The 18,807-nt window shown below is 40.6% G+C and overlaps 3 protein-coding genes across 13 annotated transcripts in view; 2 read left to right on the forward strand and 1 right to left on the reverse strand.

Annotated features, from left to right (window-relative positions):
- caska (calcium/calmodulin-dependent serine protein kinase a) overlaps nucleotides 1–18,807 on the reverse strand; it is a 121,403-nt gene that overhangs the window by 40,244 nt on the left and 62,352 nt on the right. The window lies entirely within an intron of this gene.
- gpr34b (G protein-coupled receptor 34b) lies at nucleotides 612–4,352 on the forward strand. Its single transcript, XM_042425471.1, has 3 exons — nucleotides 612–1,180; nucleotides 1,715–2,309; nucleotides 2,429–4,352. The coding sequence occupies exons 2-3, from the start codon at nucleotides 1,732–1,734 to the stop codon at nucleotides 2,985–2,987; spliced, it is 1,137 nt and encodes a 378-aa protein (XP_042281405.1). The 5' UTR covers nucleotides 612–1,180; nucleotides 1,715–1,731; the 3' UTR covers nucleotides 2,988–4,352.
- LOC121906562 (probable G-protein coupled receptor 82) lies at nucleotides 8,323–10,177 on the forward strand. Its single transcript, XM_042425470.1, has 3 exons — nucleotides 8,323–9,419; nucleotides 9,610–9,744; nucleotides 9,912–10,177. The coding sequence occupies exons 1-3, from the start codon at nucleotides 8,568–8,570 to the stop codon at nucleotides 10,146–10,148; spliced, it is 1,224 nt and encodes a 407-aa protein (XP_042281404.1). The 5' UTR covers nucleotides 8,323–8,567; the 3' UTR covers nucleotides 10,149–10,177.

Below are 18,807 nucleotides of genomic sequence, written 5' to 3' on the forward strand. Positions count from 1 at the left end.
TGTCCAAAGACCTCAAACTGCTTTTTCCAAGGTCAAGAATGAACTTTCAATAATATGACACAAGCGTCATCTGTCTTATTTTTTTCACTCATATGTTGAATGAAAAGAGTATAAATAGCCATGACTGAGTATTATTTTTTGGGTTTCACAAAATAATACTCAGTTTTGAGACCTTCACTTAAGAGAAGATGTATTTTCTAGGCTGCATAATTAACTCCATGTCTAAATCATATTCTGTGTATGGCACACACAGCACTGACTGTTAATAATACCTCTGCTCTGACCCAAGCTGTCATAATGTGATGGCATGATTAACATTCAAGAGCAGGTATATGATTCCTCTGACCTGCGCCTACAGATTTGGCTATAGAGGTTGACAGCAGCTAATGTCTCTTGGGTGGCAATTTAAACCTGACCTTGCTTTACTATGAAGGCATTGCTTTAATTATTGTGAGGGCATACAGTGGTATTTTGGGAGCCTTTTTTCATTCACAGTTGGCTACACTCAGCAGATACCTCTATATTATAATTAGAACCCATAGTGGAAAGCATATTGTATATACAAGTTGAGCATGATATGTGATCCCACGCTTGCCCTCATGTGTGTACTCAGAAGTAGTGCACTGAGCCCAGCCCCGTCTTTCTCTCTGTCTCAGCCTAACTTCTGCATAGTGGTTGGAAGGAAAAAGGGGTTGACCACAGCTTGACGTTTTCTCTGTACAACATCCCCACATTCTGCACTTCAGCGTTTCTCTGTGTGTACAGCACAGCTGGGGAGGGCAAGCTTCTCATAACTGCAGAGATAATGGACAGAAAGGGAACAAAAGAAAGAAGCAGACTCTATGCAGCATTTGTTTTCATTTGAACTTCTAATATTTAGTCACTGAAAGATGGGCGGCAGTGGAAAGTTGGATCCAAAATAACTTAAGGAACTGATCTTGAACTATATGTGTTTATTCAAGAAAGCAGTATGTTCTTACCTACAGATTCAACTCAAGGAAATATGCTGGAGTAACTGAGTCTGAGTGGAATAGAAAAGGAGTGCAGAAACCACACGTGAGCCACTACTCCTCACCACTGAGTGCGTGTACGTTTGTGGGGGTTTATACTTTTCTGCCACACTGGCATATATGCAAAGAAAGCAGACCGGAAAGGATTTTTTATGAACTTTAATGACTAGGTGAGTACTTTCACAAGTTCCTCTTTGAAATATTAACATCCTTTAGTTTGTTACATTGAGTGCAGATAAGGGTTGTGTGCTGTGAGCAAAGCAAGTTCCTGTGACTTTTACTCCTATTTCAGTTACTGATCTTTTGACACCATCTGACTGAATGTGTACCTTTGGCTGTTTAACTGTTTGGTGCATTGTAAAAAGTACGGCAAAATGTGGGTTTTCGCTAACATCTCTATCAGATGACTCATACTGAGGAGAAAGTTAAGATCTGTTAACTTGCAAAGAGTTATCACTGTTGCTCCTTCTGGGGCTTTCCAATGCCTGGTGGTATGGTGGTCAGCTGGTGTTATATGTGATTACTGAGGGAAGGATTAATGCCGATTAGGGCTTAGCCATATAGTTGGAGCCCTGCCATCACACTGACCTGCACTAAGGAGAGTCCAAAACTTTCCAGAGAGGATCAAAAAACTTCCAAACCACATTAGAGTTAAGTCAACATATTTCACCTTTTGAGATATTATTTTTTCTTCTCTTTGGCAGGGCCGAGGATCACCACCATGACAGAAAACACCTCGGCCACAACTGCCTTCCAGACTTTGCCTTCCATCTCCCCTTTTCTTGTCACCGCGAAGACTAGCAGGATGACCATGACCCCAGCCCCACAACAAACTTGTGTGGATTATGGCGCATTGCAAATCCCGTTGGCGGTGCTCTACTCTATAATCTTCATCCTGGGACTAGTTGGAAACCTGGTGGCTCTGTGGGTTTTCTTCTCTGTTCACTCAAAAAAGAACTCTGTGCGGGTGTTCCTCATCAACGTAGCTTTTGCAGACCTGCTGTTGGTGGTATGTCTGCCATTCAGGATACTCTATCACAGCCAAGGTAACATTTGGATCCTGGGTCCCACCATTTGTAAAGTAGTGGGCAACCTCTTCTACATGAACATGTATATTAGTATCACGCTGCTAGGGCTGATCAGCGTGGATCGCTACCTGAAGATCCATCGTGTAGCAGGGATGCGGCACAGACTGCGGTCTACAAGGCGGAGCAATGCCATCTGCGTAGTCATCTGGATTGTGGCCTTTGCTTTGACTTTGGTATTACTGATGTCAAAGAATCACTCACAGACGGAAAGGTTGGTGACAAAATATCAAACTTTCTTATCTATTTATAGAGTCTTTACATTTTGGTCAAAAATCCCAACATGTGTGATATTAGCAGCATGAGTTGATATTACTTGTTTGATGTTTACAGGTGTTTCCACTACAAGGAACTCCATGAGGCAAAGTGGAAAGCATACATCAACATCTTTTTGCTGGTTGTCTTTTGGCTTGTATTCATCTCTCTGGTGGTGTCCTATGGGAAGATCGCCCTCAAGCTTCTGAGAACATCACAAGAGAAACCAGACCTGCCCAATGCTTCGCGCTACACTCGAACGGCCAGGAAATCCTTCTTCATCCTCTTTCTCTTCACTGTCTGTTTTGTCCCCTATCACATGGTCAGGGTATTCTATATAACAACACAGATAACAGACACTTCGTGTTTCTGGAGGGGTGTGGCTGACAAAGCCAACGAGGTGGTTCTGCTGTTTTCCGCCTTAAACAGCTGCCTGGATCCTGTCATGTACTTTTTGTTGTCCTCTTCGGTGAGGAAGGAGGTGGTGCGCTTGGTAAGCAATCTGTTTTGCTTGCGAGATGTTGCTGGAGTCAGCGGGAGCAGCTCCACTGCTGAGATGGAAGGTAGGACTGGGAGGACTGACAAAGGGCTGACAAACGTCAGCAATTCGAAAGAGAAGACAGTTAATGAATCCTAACTGTCTAACTGGGCTGCAGCAATAGCTAGCAGTTGACATCTTCAGTGTTAACATCATGGCTGCCACCGCTGCCTATCTTCTGACTATTTGCCAATGCCACCCCAATGGCTGAAATTGTTCAACTTCCCGCCACGAGCAGCCAACCAGCAGTAAACAAACTTTTTGGAGCAGCATCATCAAAGTTTGATTATCCAGTCTAGGCCAGTAAACAATGTTTTATCATATTAGCTAAACTTGTATACTAATTGTGTCATTTTGTTAAAACTTGTCATATTAATTGTCAACTGCTTACCATTACCCCCATTTTGAGATACAGTACAACCCACTCTTTGTAGCTATGTGGTGAGATTAGGGGCAACCTGCAGTTTATGGTACAAGTGGTAACAATGGTAGGATTGGATGTAGGCTAGGGCTGCTCTATTATGGCAAAAATCACAATCATGATTATTTTGGTCAATACTGAGATCACGATTACTCATTAACTCACAGAACAGATATGCTTCCATTTTATTAGATGTATAATCCATACGAAGTCCGAGACAGTGAGTATGAGTGACGTGCATCTCACAGAGACGCTGAATGCAGGTCGGAGTCGATGTGGATTAAACAGTTAAAATGCTCATGTCTCACTTTATATGTGGATTCCCAGTGAGAGTGAGTTTGGGCTTTTAGAGGGGTGAAAGCGCACCACTGTAAAGGAAAGGGGTGCGCTGAATTTATAACACAGACAAAACAAGATCATCATTGCAAAATGGAATGGGGCACAATAATCGTTTTATCTCATTATCTTGTTTTCATAATCATTGGAAGCCAAAATCAAAAATATGTAATCAAAACTAAATTCAATTAATTGCCCAGCCCTAATGTAGGCTGTTGCCATGAGGGCACCAGTGGTCACGCAGTGATGTAAAAAGCATGATCCAAGTCTGCTCGAGATCTCAGCAACTGGACAAGATACAAACAGAAACCTGTGGTAGACTCTGGAATAGCACGATACAGCATTTCTGACCCAATGGATCAGTCTCAGATGAATGGGGAAAAGTGTGACGTCCTTTCAAGTACACAACTTAATAATACAGTATTGTGCTGATATTAATGTATCCATGGTCAAGCTAACATTTGTGAACAATAAAGTGCTATGATGGTGAGTTTATGATGTCGCAAATGGATATATTCTGTTTTACCATATTGAGCAACAACACAACATGTATAACACTCTATATGGACAGAGAAACTGATGCTGAGATTTTGTACACAAATAAAAAACTATAACAATTATTTTCATTATAAATTAAACTTTGTTTTGATGAATCAATTAATGCTTACAATGAAATGTTTAGCAGGTACAATGTTGATGATGTTAGCATGCTAGCATTTTGTAATTAGCACTAAACACAAACTACAGCTGACGCTGGTGGGAATGTCATTAGTTTTGCGGGTATTTGGTCATAAACCAAAGTACTGCACATATTGAAATTTTGACCTGAGCAATAGATAAACATTTTAGGACTTAAAGTGATTAAATTTCATCTGAAGGGAACACTGTCTGTCTGTACCAAATGTCAATGAAATCCATCCAATTGTTGTGGAGATATTTGAGTCTGGACCAAAGTGTTGGACCAACGGACAGACAGACAGACCAACATTAGAGCCAGGCCGCTAGCTTGGCTAAAAATGTTCACTTCAGTTATCCAGAGCTCAAGGTGATGTCTTCACATTGCTTGTTTTGTCCAACCAACATGATGTTGATGTAAAATAGAGAAAAGCTGCAAATTATCACATTGGAGAAACTGGAGCCAAAGAAAGTTTAGTGTTTTTGCATGACTTTAACTATTAATACAAAATTGTTGACTATTTGATTGATTAATCAATAATTGATTGATCAAATAATCATTTCAGGGCAAGAAATCCTGAACTTGACCAGGGATGTTTTGTATGGTCAAGCAAGAGTTCTCACTGTATTAATCAGGTCTTTTTTTAAACTTAATTTTAGCTATATTATTTAAATCTGTGGTAAAGTGCTGCTGAAATATAAAAAAAAAACAATGGGCCGATGTGAAAACCTACAGACAATAAACGTGTCATAACTCATTAAGCAAACACAATGTGAGCCATTCAGTCAAAACTAAAGGAGAGAAAATGACAACTTTGCAGCCTACATCAAAGCGTATTCTTTCATTACAAATTGTGATGGTGATCACAAGCTTACAGAGGACCTTTCACAGAGATGAAAGCATGAGGCTTTACTGATAAAATGCTGCTCCATGCAAATGTCAGAGCTTTTTTTGGTGTGTAAAGTTATTATTTTTTTCTTTCCTACTAAGTTCTGTGTCTCTGGACTTAACATTTTGATGTCATTTACTTGTTTTCAAGCACATTGAATTGTATTCAGCATATAACAGAGTGCTGAGTCATAGTTTGTTTGTTTTTTAAATTAGAATTTAAATAGTTGTGTGTCAATGAATACAGATTCCATAGTATAAGAACAGAGAAATGTAAGCCTTTGACAACACACTCAACTCTTTGCTCAACTATAACTAGAACAGCAGCACCACCTCAAGGCAGAATAAACACAGTGTTAAGAATATCCAACTGATCTAGATATCACATATCACAACAGGAGGAGGAAGCGCTGCATGGTTCTGATAGCTCATGCGACAGATGCTCTTTAGTAGGGCAGGTGAAAACACACACACACACACAAAAAAAATCCAGGAAGTCTTGCTGAATATTTGTCCGCAAGTGGCGCAGACAACCATGGAGAAAAACTAAGGCACTCCGTCTAGATAAAAACAGTTGTGCTCATAGGTTTACCAGATGAATTTTTTGAGTACCACTTCCATGACCTAGATGCATCAGATGCAAATCACTGCTGTTTGAACAATGAGTTATTGTACATAATTTGCAAACATACACATAACATGTGTACATCATGCGCACACATGCAGCAAACTAACAAAAATGTGAGGGATGCACTGATATGAAAATTCTTGATACCAATAACAGATTGTTTACAAAAATATGTGCAGATGCCACTACTGTTGGTTGGTCATTTATGCCTGTCTGTCCATTTGTTTTTCACCTGCCTAAACACAGATGACCAAGGAACACAATTTCACTCAGCCTACAAACTAACCTACCACTACTGCTGCATTTATATAGTTTATATTGTTTACACCTCCACAATAATCAAAATTTAAGCCAATTTGATTTTTGAAAACATGATTTTCAGCTAATCTGAAAAGATGATGACAATGTAGCTGTAAAACTCAAACCAGCCTAAACAGAATGTTTTGTGTCTACAATTAAATAAATATTTTAGAGCTGGTTAATACAACAGTTCTCATTATAGGAAGGCTATTACTTAATGGTAATGATGACCTAATGACAATACAGGCTGAATATGAACATGGCTGTTCAAACTGTAGAAGCAATCACATCCCTCCTTAAATATTGTACTTAATTTGCAGTGAGGGGTTGTTTCCTTGAAAAAAAAAATCACACACACCTAGCAGGCCACAGGCCCATTCTGCCTTTTACTGGTAACTGGTAACATTCTAGGTAAAGTTAATGTTATTTTTACATAATTGTGTGTGCCCTTTTTAAATCATAATGATGACTGAAATCACCAAAATGGCCCTGATCAAAAGTTTACATACCCTTGAATGTTTGATTTGATAATATACACACAAGTTGACACACACAGGTTTAAATGGCTATGAAGGGTAAGTTTCCACACCTGTGACTTGTTTGATTGTAATTAGTGTCTGTGTATAAATAGTCAATGTGTTTCTCAGCTCTTGAGAGACTCCTGCACATTTCATCCAGGGCTGCTCTGACTTTACTAGATACTGAGCCATGAGTAAAGCAAAAGAACTGTCAAAGGACCTGCAAGAAATGGGAGCTGAACTTTATAAATCAGGAAAAGGATATAAAAAGATATCCAAAGATTTGAAAATGCCAATCAGTAGTGTTCAAGCTCTGATAAAGAAGTGGAAAATTAAGGGTTCTGCTGATACCAAGCCACAGACAGGTAGACCAACAAAGATTTTCAGCCACAGCTGCCAGGAAAATTGTTCAGGTTGCAAAGAAAAACCAACACGCCTCAGCTGAAAGTTGCATGTGGCTGTTTCAAGATGCACAATAAGGAGGTACTTGAACAAAAAAGGGCTGCACGGTCAAGTTACCAGAATAAAGCCGTTACTGTTCCAATGACACAAAACAGCCCGCTTACAATATGCCAAACAGCACCTAGACAAGCCTCAAAACTTCTGGAATAAAGTTATTTGGAGTGATGAGACCACAGTTGAACTTTATGGTCACAACTGTAGACACTGTGAACGGTACACATCTTACAGATTCTGCCTGGGTACGTAAACTTTTGGGCACAACTGTAGATCTAGATATCATTTCTGTGTAGACAAGACCTAAGGGGAAGACAAGGACTTCGGTTGTGAAGCAAAGAGAAACTGAAACGGAGAACACAGTCTTAAATTAGAAAGAGAAAAATGGAAACTCTAAATGCTATATGTGAGGAAATTAAGAATAAGAAGAGTCAGTTAAGTTTGGAAGAAGCCCTGCATAACATTTGAATACATTACTCAATATGCATTAGATTTACAAAAAAATCCATATCTAACCTTGAATGCAGCACATGCATGATGAGGAAGCTGAACACATATAGAATATGTCAGAACACACCCATGGAGGTCAGGTCTGCTATATATCTCTTGTTCTTACAAAGCAGTAGGAAGTCAGAGAAAAACTTCATACTGAGCCTGCTGTTACCTTCACTTGTGAATATTTAATCTCAAGTGTAGCTGTTTTTGATTCCTGTGTGGTTTTTGGATGATCTTGTCAGAGCTCCTGCCAGTGGTATGTATAAAGCAAATCTATCTATTCATTTTTTACATATAATATCACTGAAATAAGCACATTTTATTGTGTCTAATCTTTAATACTGACTTAAATGAAAACTAGGAGTTAAAACATTAAAAGTCTAAAGAGAGTTATATTTATTATCACCATATAAATCAGAATGGGGAGAAATGTGGGGTCGGGTGTCTTGCTCAAGGAGACGGACATATGATTAGGAGGAGTCTGGGATTGAGTCAATTCTGCTACCAGAGCTTTTTTATTTTATTTAAATTAATATTTTGAAAATAAAATAAAAAATTAGTAAAAATGTGTAAAAATTCAAACTGAGGTAAAACACTAACACTTTCTTCTCATTCTCATTATGTTTATGTGCGGTGTAAAACAAGAATGAATTTTGATTAATACATTTTGAAGAATTTTGAAAATAAAAAGCTTATGCTGTACATCTACCATCTATTACACTTATAAACGATTAGATCATAACTCAAACCCACACACACACAAAACAAGTAATCCACCAAAAATAACTCTTGTAACCCACAAAGGAAATGACAACACAATGACAACAATCAAGCAAGAACTTTTCAGTTGTTGGGCGGAAGGTGCCTGATAATTTCAACCATCTTGTAGGATGGCTGATTTGGTCTTCTCTAACTTTTCACTTCTCCCATTCCCTCCCGCTTTTGTTCTCTTACAGATCAAATGGAGCATACACCTCACACATCTTCACCACATAATGCTTCTTTCTGGTCTTCTGTACCGTCTTCTCTCCCCTCCTCTGTTCTCGTCCTCTGCACCACCTCTGCTTCACTCTTCTTCCTTCCCTTTGTTTATGCACTCCTCTTCCTCACCGCTCTCCCAGGCAATGCACTGTCTTTGTGGGTGTTCCTGCGGTGCATCTCCATCACATCCCCCACTCACATTTATCTGTCCCACCTGAGTATCTCCAACCTGCTGCTGTCCCTCACCGCGCCCTTCCTTGCAGCCTACTATGCCAGGGGCTCTGCCTGGACAATGCATGGCGCCCTGTGTCAGCTAGTCCTGCACGGCATCACCCCAGTGCTCTACATTAACATCTACATAAGCCTCATGATTCTAACATGGGTGGCCCTCAGCCGCTTTGCAGCTCTCATCCAGCACACCCACGCTTCCAGGCCGAGCGCCTGTACAAGGCTGCTGCCACACGGTTTCTTCACCCGTCTCACAAGGGCCTCCTTTGCCAGCAGGGTGTGTATCACAATGTGGGTGCTGGCAGTAGGCTGGACTGTGCCAGTGTCAATTTACTACTCAGTGAAAGAAGCTATGCGAGGCAGTGAAAAAACTGAGCCAGGAGGACGTGTGGAGGTGTGTTACAGCCCTGCGATGGAAATGGGGGGCAGTCGGTCTGCAGCTTTCCATGTGGCTGCCATAACCGTGTTCTTTTTATGTTACCTACTGGTGCTGCTGTCCTACATGGCATTGCTGAGGCATATCAGACACTCACGCCGCAGCACAAACGTCACCACCTCCCAGAGCCTGCTGGGTAGGGTGTTCCGAAACATTGTGGTCATCCAGGTGGCTATGAGTTATATTCTATAACAACATTGTTTTGTCAAATCTGAAGTTAGTTTATTGCATTAGCAAACAGAATTAATAATAAAACATAGAATATAATATTAATATTAAAACTAACATCATCTATATTTCACTTTGGTTTCCATAATGATAACCAGGACTTAAAGTGTTTTTTTACAACTCTATCCAGGTTGTTCTTTCAGTGTGCCTGCTGCCATACCACATCTTCAGACCCATCTTCATTTCTCTGGCCCATGATCAGCCGAAGCATTCACCTGGCCCCGAGATCGGCAACCACTGTCATCCACTCTCCATCCTCATCGAGGTGACAACATTTCACCTTCTTAAGTCAAGCATATACCAAAGTAGACAAGTACGAGTTAAAATGTTGCTACATTTTTTCAATAGTGCGCCATCGTATCCAGACTAGTTAATCATAAAAAAAAAATATATAATGATGATGAAGATTGTTTTCTTCTCCTCTTCGTCTAGTTGAAGAACTGCCTGTTACTTCTGGCTGCACTGAGAGGTTCAACTGACCCCCTGATGTACTTCCTGTTAGACAAGACCTTTCGCCATAAAACCCTCAGTCTTTTAAGGTGTAAGAGGAACAAAGCTCAAAGTAAACAACAATGCTGGTCAGTTACAGGAAGTGTCAGTCAGAAGGTTGGACAGTTGGGAGATGGAAATGTAGCTACTGCGAATTCAAGCCACGACAGTGTTTTGTAGCCAGCACTGTATTTTCCTGTTGTTTGATGATTGGGGACTTCTGTTGCGCATTACTCTTCTCTCTTTCACCATGTCAAAAATAAAAGTATCTTGAAAGACTTTCAACGTGACATAATGTCATTTTTCAAGTGTACACGGAAATGTTTGTAGAGCAAACCTCATGTGCAATCTCAGGCTATACATATTTGATATCCATGTGTCATAAACCTTGTTCAGTAATTGGGTATAAATTATTAAGCAAGAAGTACACACTGGTGTTTGTGCACAAGGTGTGTGAGACCGTATTGGGAGAGTTTTCAAGAAGACAATGTTCTGCGAAGTGTGGCCCCTGCAGATGTGTGTCTCCTAAGGGGCCTGGGCTTTTCAGACTGAAGCAGACAGACACACATACACACAGACCGGGGGGAAAATACACAGCACACCTAAAGAATAGTGCCAGGAAAAAAGAATTCACACTGAGTAGGGGGGATGGAAGAAAGAGGAGAGGAGAAATAATGTGCTGAACTGCCTGTGATATACTATTACTTACAAGGTCTTTGATATGATGTTAAAAGCGAGGGGAAATTGATGAGGGGAACTTGATGAGGGGAACTTCTAAATTCACTCAAGTGAATATAGATAAGTAAGGGGGGTTGGGAGGGACATGCACCTCTGTGGAAATTGCTGCCTTAAAAAGTAAAAACATTGTATAAAATGTGCATCGTCAGGAGGGGCAGGTTTAATTTGGGCAACAAGAAAATTAACTAAGTCACACTTGCTTACCTCAATAAATGTAACCTGTGGTAGCTTAATTGAAGGCATTTTTCGCTCATTTGCTGTGACCAATTTCTTACTGAATTATTGCTACTGTTATTCACATAATTTTCCCAATTGTTCAGCTTCATTACAGATGATACAGCCCGTATCAAAGAGTGTTACTTATACCTCTGTGTGTTTGGGGCATGTATATACGAGAGAGTGTCTGTGTGCATTCTTGCATTCATTTGTTTGTGTGAGATAGGCAAGAGTCTCCCCAGAGATAGCATTAGTTTCAGTGGTTGTCCACGGTGACTGATTATTGTGTTTGATTGTTCAGGCAAAATCTTCTCAGACACAAAAGATCATCGCTACCAGCACTCTCAGGAGATGCAAGGCTGTTTAAAAGTTATCAGTCCATCAATAAAATGACATTGTTTGTCCTTTGGTGGTTTTTGTAACGCCCACTTGTTCCTCAAGACTTGCACACAAAAGCGCAGAGGGACATCTTTTATGAAACTGTTAAGACTAAAATATAATAGAAAATAAGCTCTATTGACCAAACCTAACCAGGGCTGCCATGTACATACTGATTATCATCCATACTACGCCTCGTTTCTCACACTTTCATAAGCGGCAGCCTGTTAAGCTCAGTGTAAGTGTAGCCTTTTAACATCAACCCTTTTTTTTAAATTTTCGCCCATTTGGCATACCCACATGGAAAAGCTTATAACAGTAGAACTGTAAGGCCAAAATGTGTTTATTAGGCTTCATTTGAAAAGTAACGTCTCCTAGTTTCTGGAAATGTTGACATTTGTTTAGCATGTGGCTAAAACACAACCAAAATTACATCAGTTCAAATATGTGAAAAAGTGTTTTTGGTCCTCTTCTATAATGAGTCATATTTGAATAACAATAACTAGGACGTGCTTTATGCCAGAACTATGCAAATCACCACATACCTTCTACATCTTGTCAACCACACCTGTATAAAATTCCAGACTTCTAGTCCTAACCTTATGGAGTTTTTAGTTTGTGGTGTCACTGGTGTCCCTGAACCTCATTAAAACATCTCCAAGAGGCCAAATTGTGCCAGTTGCTTTTACTCATTACTGCATGATGCTAAGCCGCTTACAACTGGCTTAAGCAGGTCGCTGGCGACCCGCTGGATGTTAAGAGGTTAAAATGTTGCTTAGTTTGAACGTAGTGTGGGAATGACACTGTAACTTACATGATATAAATCAGTCACAACTTAATAATTGTTACCATGGTGATTTGTTCCCCTTTTGATGGGACTTTTGCTGATGCTTTTCCTGTTTATGACCATACAGTGATACTACACATCCTCCCCTTAGTAAACACTTCAACCTACAATAGAAGCAACAGACTGTTAAGTTTTTTTTAAACAGACATACAGATTGTATTATATGTTAGCTGGTTCACACATGACATGGATACAGGCAATAAGATGAGAGGAATCAGCAGGAACAATGGGAAAACTGTGATCTTGACACTCAGTAAGCCTACATGTGCAGCAAGCATTTTGTCACTGGCAAGTCAAATATCCAAATGTCAGTTTTCACACACATACAGACACACACACACACTACAGTCCTGGATTTAACCCACTGTCACCGTACAGAAACATTTCTCAGAGACAAACCCAAGTAAAAGGTAAATTATCTTGAAATGAGTTTGGTGAAAATGATTTGGCAACTGAGTTTGCAGTGAGAGGATTAACATAGAGTATGATTTCCTTAGTCATTCTACAATTTATACAAATGTTCAGCTTGCAGGCTGCAGGTTTATTGCGTCAGACTTCTGCCTGGTGCTGTGTAAATAAATAAGTGTTTCCTTGACAGTAAAATATGTGCATCTCTATCTACTCACAATGCGATGTTAATCTGACATTTAGGTTAAATGATGACCTACTTGTATTATGATGTGTTGTGCTCTGTCTCCTATGGAAAACAGCGTTTCCCCTATATTCATTCAGTAGCGGCGCACCGCCTTATGAGCGCCGCTGCTAAAATTTCGGACGATCATTAATATCAACGAGCTACTAATGATTTTCACTCGCACACTGTGCGCGCACATTAACAAGCTACATTATTGTGGATTTTCTTTAGTCATCCCCCCTCTCTTCGTTCTTCAAAGGACATCTACGTGAAAGGTACAAGAGTAGCGTAGCTCCGTTAAGGAATAAGGCAGTACGTGCGTGTGTGTGTGTGTGTGTGTGTGTGTGTGTGTGTGTGTGTGTGTGTGTGTGTGTGTGTGTGTGTGTGTGTGTGTAAATGTGCGTGTGTAGTTGCGCGGGCGCCGAGGGCGAGCGGCAGAAACATGACGTGAATGCGAGCGGAGCAGAGGAAAAGTTTAGCAGTAAGTTGTCAATATGGCAGTAAATGTACTGTACAGGCTGTGTGTCAGTTCATAAACGCTGCAGCTCCTCAAGAGAAAGAAAATACTCACCTATAGAAGGGGGTTAGCCCCGAAGTTAGCAACAACGCGTTAGCTTAACTTGACCGGGCTTACTTAAGGTGGACCAGCAATTCTCATTTTAGTGTCAATCTCAGCCGCTCTTTAACAGAGAACGGAGAAATGTCTGGCTGATGAGTCTCTGTCTTGAGTCCCCCCCCCCCCCCCCCCAGTCCCAAAGCAGTCAACCTAGGGGAAACACTGGAGACACAACATATACACAGCACAGAAATCACATACATATGTGTAATAACTGGAGTGGGTGTTGGCAATCTCGGGCGATGACACACAGACGATATTAAAACAGAGACAGAAGAAGCTGTGTCTCTCTCTTTAGCTCTTGAAGGCAGATCCTGAACAGTTAGACAACTCTGGATAGATCAGACTCACAGGAAACAAACACAGCTGCCAAGACGTAACAAAATGGACATGAATTTGACAAGCACTGTGGTACACAAAGGTGTAATTTTGCCATCAAACCTAGACAACTAAAAGAGTAAACAGTATGTGTATAGATGTAGTGTATGCAGATATTTGTGCATGAGTGTGTAACATCCATATTTGTGTGTCTGTGTGCATTTGTGTGTGTGTGTGAATATGATATCTAAATGTCAGAATCTAATGGTTGACACCTCAAGGCCCATTGGATGCCATTTAAAAAAACATTAAAGATCTGTTTATGCTTGATCAGAGATATTTCATACAACATGTTTGACCATGGAGCGGTTCTGACGGAGTACACTGGCCCTTTAACTCTGCCATACAGTCACCCACCGCCACACAAACAGCACTAACAATGCTGCTGATTGTCCTGTGTGTGTATCACAAGGAGGTTCGAGTGAACTTGGGCCATTTCACCTGGTAAAAACAACTGGCATTCAAGTATTCAGCAGGGAAAAGAGTCTCCTTTCCATTTATCTCACTTGTACCTATTCATATGTAGAATGTGGCATTTGTTAGGCAGCCAGGTCAGATAAAGTCAAGGAAGAGGGACTGAGACAGACACGCAGAAAATCAAATACGGTGCAGCGGCTCAAACTCAAGCTCTACTCCCTTAGATGATGATCAGGGTTCAGAAAGTACAAAAGCCTAGGACTACATGTTGTATGCACATGCACAGTAAGCTAAATGAAGTATTTGCTATTCTAATAATCTAAAAAGACTAAAAATAAGAATAAAACATGAAAACAACCAAGTTGCACTGATGTCACTTCTCAGAAAGATATGCGCTTAGAAGCAACTGTGAGTCTGTAAACAGAAGAGCTATGATTATCTTTATTGTCCACTGACCAACACCAGCTTCTAAAACCAACACTGCAACACAGAAGCACACACACAAATTTAACCACAGTGTAAAAAGATGTCAAGTTTAACACAACAAGCTAAATCATGAAGGCATGAATGCTGAAGTTTGTGCAAACTTTCAATCTTGTTTCCTGCAGAAACACTAGGTTTTATTCTAGGAAGGCAAGCTATAAAATTCACAGATGGAAAGCTGTTTCTTCTGTTCGGAGCATCTGACAGGAGATCCCCTCACCTTAGCGTACCTGGGGATAAAAGCAATAGCCTACTATCGTTGTAAGGTATAGTCTACACCAGCATGACTTTCTATTCATTTATGTTTGCATCAAAAGTTTTGCCGTGTTTATGGATTCCTCTGATTGCTCAGCACAACGTCAGGATCTGTGCTTTGCAGATCAAACCTTCAGCCTCACTTCAACTTCAGAAAAGTATGCCATAGCACAAACATTCCCAGAAAAGAAAGTTCACCTTCAGACTGTGCATTGGCGCTGGCTTTCAGCTCTCAGACTTGTGTATTCAAAACTGAGCCAGATAAACCAACTCTATTAGTTTGCAGGGCGGCTGCATGCACACTGTCTGTAGCAATGAGAGGGCCAAAGGCAAACACACCGATCCACAGAAATAGACACACAAACAAACCGGAGCTGCTGTCACCGGTGGAGGTCTGTGGTGACGTGTGGAGGAAGATAAATACTGAGACATCAGGGTGATTTATGGACATCGGGATTTAAATGAATTCAGTGACTTTCATGCATGGAAAGATGCGGCACACTCAAGCTGATCCATATTCAACAAGGACAAGCTTTGTTGTTAATGCACTGCTTGTGTATGTGTAAGTAGTGTTTTGTGTGTGTCCCCTGTAAAGGGCATAAATCCAGGGCAGTACATCTGATAAGCCTGAGACAGGAGCTCACAGAGTCACTGTTAAATGGTGATAATAGAAGTGAACACCACCCTGGGCCAATGTCAAAGCTGCATTTGTACCTCAGTGATCAAACAGGCACCTTTCACAAATATCCCGGTTCTATTCATCACATACAGTACCAAACATTTGGACACACTTTCTCAAACAAGTGAATGGGAGGGTGTGTCCAAACTTTTGACTGGTGCTGTATGTATAATCCTTTAGTTTGGTTATTTTATCAATATCTGTGATGACACTTCAGAGAGGTTGGTGTGATAAATACAGCTTTGTTTAGGGCTGCAACAAACTATCATTTTCATTACAGATTAGTCTGCCGAATATTTTCTCAATTAATAAATTATTCATCTGGTCTATAAATGGCATAACATAGTGAAAATGCCTTTCACAATTTCCAAAAGCCCAGGGTGAGGCTTATCAAAAACGCAAGACACTCATCAGCCACACATTTTTCCGTTCTCTGTTAGATTGACACTAAAATGAGAATTGCTGGTCCACCTTAAAGGTCAGTCCACCTTAAGTGAGCCTGGTCAGGTTAGGATAAGATGTTGTTGATAACTTTGGGGCCAACCCCCTTCAGTAGACAAGTATTTTCTTGGTCTTGAGGAGCTGCAGTATTTATAATCTGTACTGCAGTATTTATAATCTGTACTGTACATTTACTGCCTGACTGACAACTTACTGCTAACCTTTTCCTCTGCTCCGCTCACATTCAGTGTCATTTTTCTGCCACTCACTCTCTGCACTCGCTCATCTACACACGCTCATTTACACATTCACTACACATACGCACACATTACGGACTACCCTATTCCTTAATGGAGCTATGCTACTCTTATAACAGTACCTTTCACGTAGATGTCCTTTGAAGAATGAAGAGAGAGAGGATGACTCAAACAATTCCACATTAATGCAGGGTGTTATTGTGCTCGTACAATGTGCGAGTGAAAATCATTAGTAGCCCATTGATATTAATAATGAAAGTGAAATTTTAATAGCGGCGCTCAGAATTTGGTGCACCGCTGCTGAATGACTATAGGGGAAACACTGCAGTCTAAAACGAACAATATTCAGTTTACTGTCACATAAGACAAAGAAAATTAGAAAATCTTCAGTCATGAGAAGCTGCAACCAGATCATGTTTGGCATTTTTGCTAGAAAAAGTGAATGAATGAAATGGTTAACTGAAGGTTTACAGCTTCATTCTGAGTTCCAGTTAATCCTCCCCTTCTTGCTGAGACGTCAAGAAGGGGAGGATATATCAGTGTACAGTACCAGTCAAAAGTTTAGACACACCTTCCCATTCACTTGAATGAGAAATGTGTCCAAACTTTTGAGTGGTACTGTACGTCTAGCTGAAATGCGTTCTAATGTACATCTCTGTAAGTCTGGTAAGTTGTTGGGGGAAAAACAAAAACAATCTAAACAAAAACAAGGAAGTGTGTTTTTTCATTTTGAGGGTGTCTCCAGTGTGAGAAGTGTTCTCTGTTGGCCACACATTAGCACAATGATGCAGATACACACACACACACACAATACTGAAACTTAGTCTTTGACTGATGATTCAGATTCACGTGCAACCTGAGAGCGGAAACCACATTTAACATTTACAAGAATTCCCTGCTACTCTGCTTGTCAAGCCATATAACCGCAACGTCTGGGGTTCAAACCCGGCTGCAGAACTTTGTTGCATGTCACCCCTCCATCACTCCCCCCCCTCGATTCCTGTCATCTCTCCACTGTCCCTCTAATAAAGTAATAACAGGCCATCCAATGCCACTCCCTGCATAGTATGTCACATTATTAATCAACACGCTGTCAGCAAGTGTACTCAATTGAACATACTGCCCATGCGGGAAAGAATTGGTTGACATATCGAGACTGTTGCTGTGACTTTGTGGCAGGAAGGCATGCGGGGAGAAAAACTCTAGTCAGTGCGTGTAGATATGACACCTAACATCACTGTTAGACTGAAACACACATGCACACACACACGCTAAATCTGTAAACTGCCAGCTGTATCACCTCATGACCCTTTGAACTTACAGGCTGGGTATCACACAGTGAGACAATGAACCTAAGCCTAAGCCAGTAATTCAGTAGAGATCCTGTATGGGAGAGCAGCTGGCTGAAGACAGAGAGATAGGACTGTATATGCTGCAATGACTAATACCTCAGAACAATGCTGAAAAGACTGATAGTAATCCACAAGCTGGGAGATGACTGTGGCCATATAATATGTGTTAGTCTCACAGAAAAGGCAATAAAATACATATAAAAGGCAGTACTGCACCTGAGCTCTGCGAATATCACATAAAAACCATTAAACTCACAACTGGTGGAGCTGTTGGACGAAGTGTGTTTTGCACTGCTTGTTTGTGAGTGCGGAGAGTGACAGAGGAGGTGAAAGATGCACCATTTTGAATGCAAAGCCTTATTTGAGGTGTTGTTTTTTTTTCCTGAAATCCGTCTGGCTCTGCTTATTACAAGATTTGGTTAAAGCTGGCTGATACAAAAGCTACCTGCAAACCTTCGCCATGTGCAATCATCAATGCATTGACCTTTTCCCACATATGCACACATAATTAAATATCTATAGACAAACTCCATTAATAGGGAAAAACAGTAAAGCGGTAAAAAGCATGTTAATTCTACAGTGGAAATAAGTGCAAATCCTGTATTTGACACCTGGATTTCACATTGTGCAAACGATATGCTTGCTGTCAGTACACTTTTTCCACCATCTACCACAGAGCAGGCTGCAGCCATAGTTCAATTCAAAACAATTAAAGCAATTATTTGCCTTACTTTGTATGAATGAAACCTGATTTGAAAGTGTTTTATATTCACCAGTGAGCTTAACTGAGACCAGGGTCACACCTGAGAGGCTCGTCTGCTGATTTGTAACTGATCAGCACCATTATGTGTTAAGATGATGGAGGCCAAACCATCTCTCAAATTTTTTCCTCTAACATCGACACATGAAGAGTATTTCAACCAGTGTGATGTCACGGCAGGTTGAACCGCAAACGCTACTGGGAACTGAATAGTTTTGGATCCTATGCAGAGCTCAGAAGGACAGAGAAATGAAAGAGTGATCTAAACAGCTCAGTTGAAAGGTGACTGATTTTTTAGGAAACGTGTCAAACATAAGACTGAGGCATGCTGAAATCTATTTTAGGAGGATATTCTGGCAGAGAGCATTTTCATATGCAAAACACCTGT

Source organism: Thunnus maccoyii, chromosome 11, assembly GCF_910596095.1.
Source record: "Thunnus maccoyii chromosome 11, fThuMac1.1, whole genome shotgun sequence".
Taxonomy (NCBI): Eukaryota; Metazoa; Chordata; class Actinopteri; order Scombriformes; family Scombridae; genus Thunnus; species Thunnus maccoyii.

Bases quoted from the DNA above. Each gene is read 5' to 3' on its own strand.
- gpr34b (XM_042425471.1), top strand. From the start codon at position 1,732: ATGACAGAAAACACCTCGGCCACAACTGCCTTCCAGACTTTGCCTTCC. The intron at 2,310-2,428 runs GTTGGTGACAAA...TGATGTTTACAG, and splicing joins AATCACTCACAGACGGAAAG to GTGTTTCCACTACAAGGAAC.
- LOC121906562 (XM_042425470.1), top strand. From the start codon at position 8,568: ATGGAGCATACACCTCACACATCTTCACCACATAATGCTTCTTTCTGG. The intron at 9,420-9,609 runs GTGGCTATGAGT...AACTCTATCCAG, and splicing joins GAAACATTGTGGTCATCCAG to GTTGTTCTTTCAGTGTGCCT. The intron at 9,745-9,911 runs GTGACAACATTT...CTCTTCGTCTAG, and splicing joins CACTCTCCATCCTCATCGAG to TTGAAGAACTGCCTGTTACT.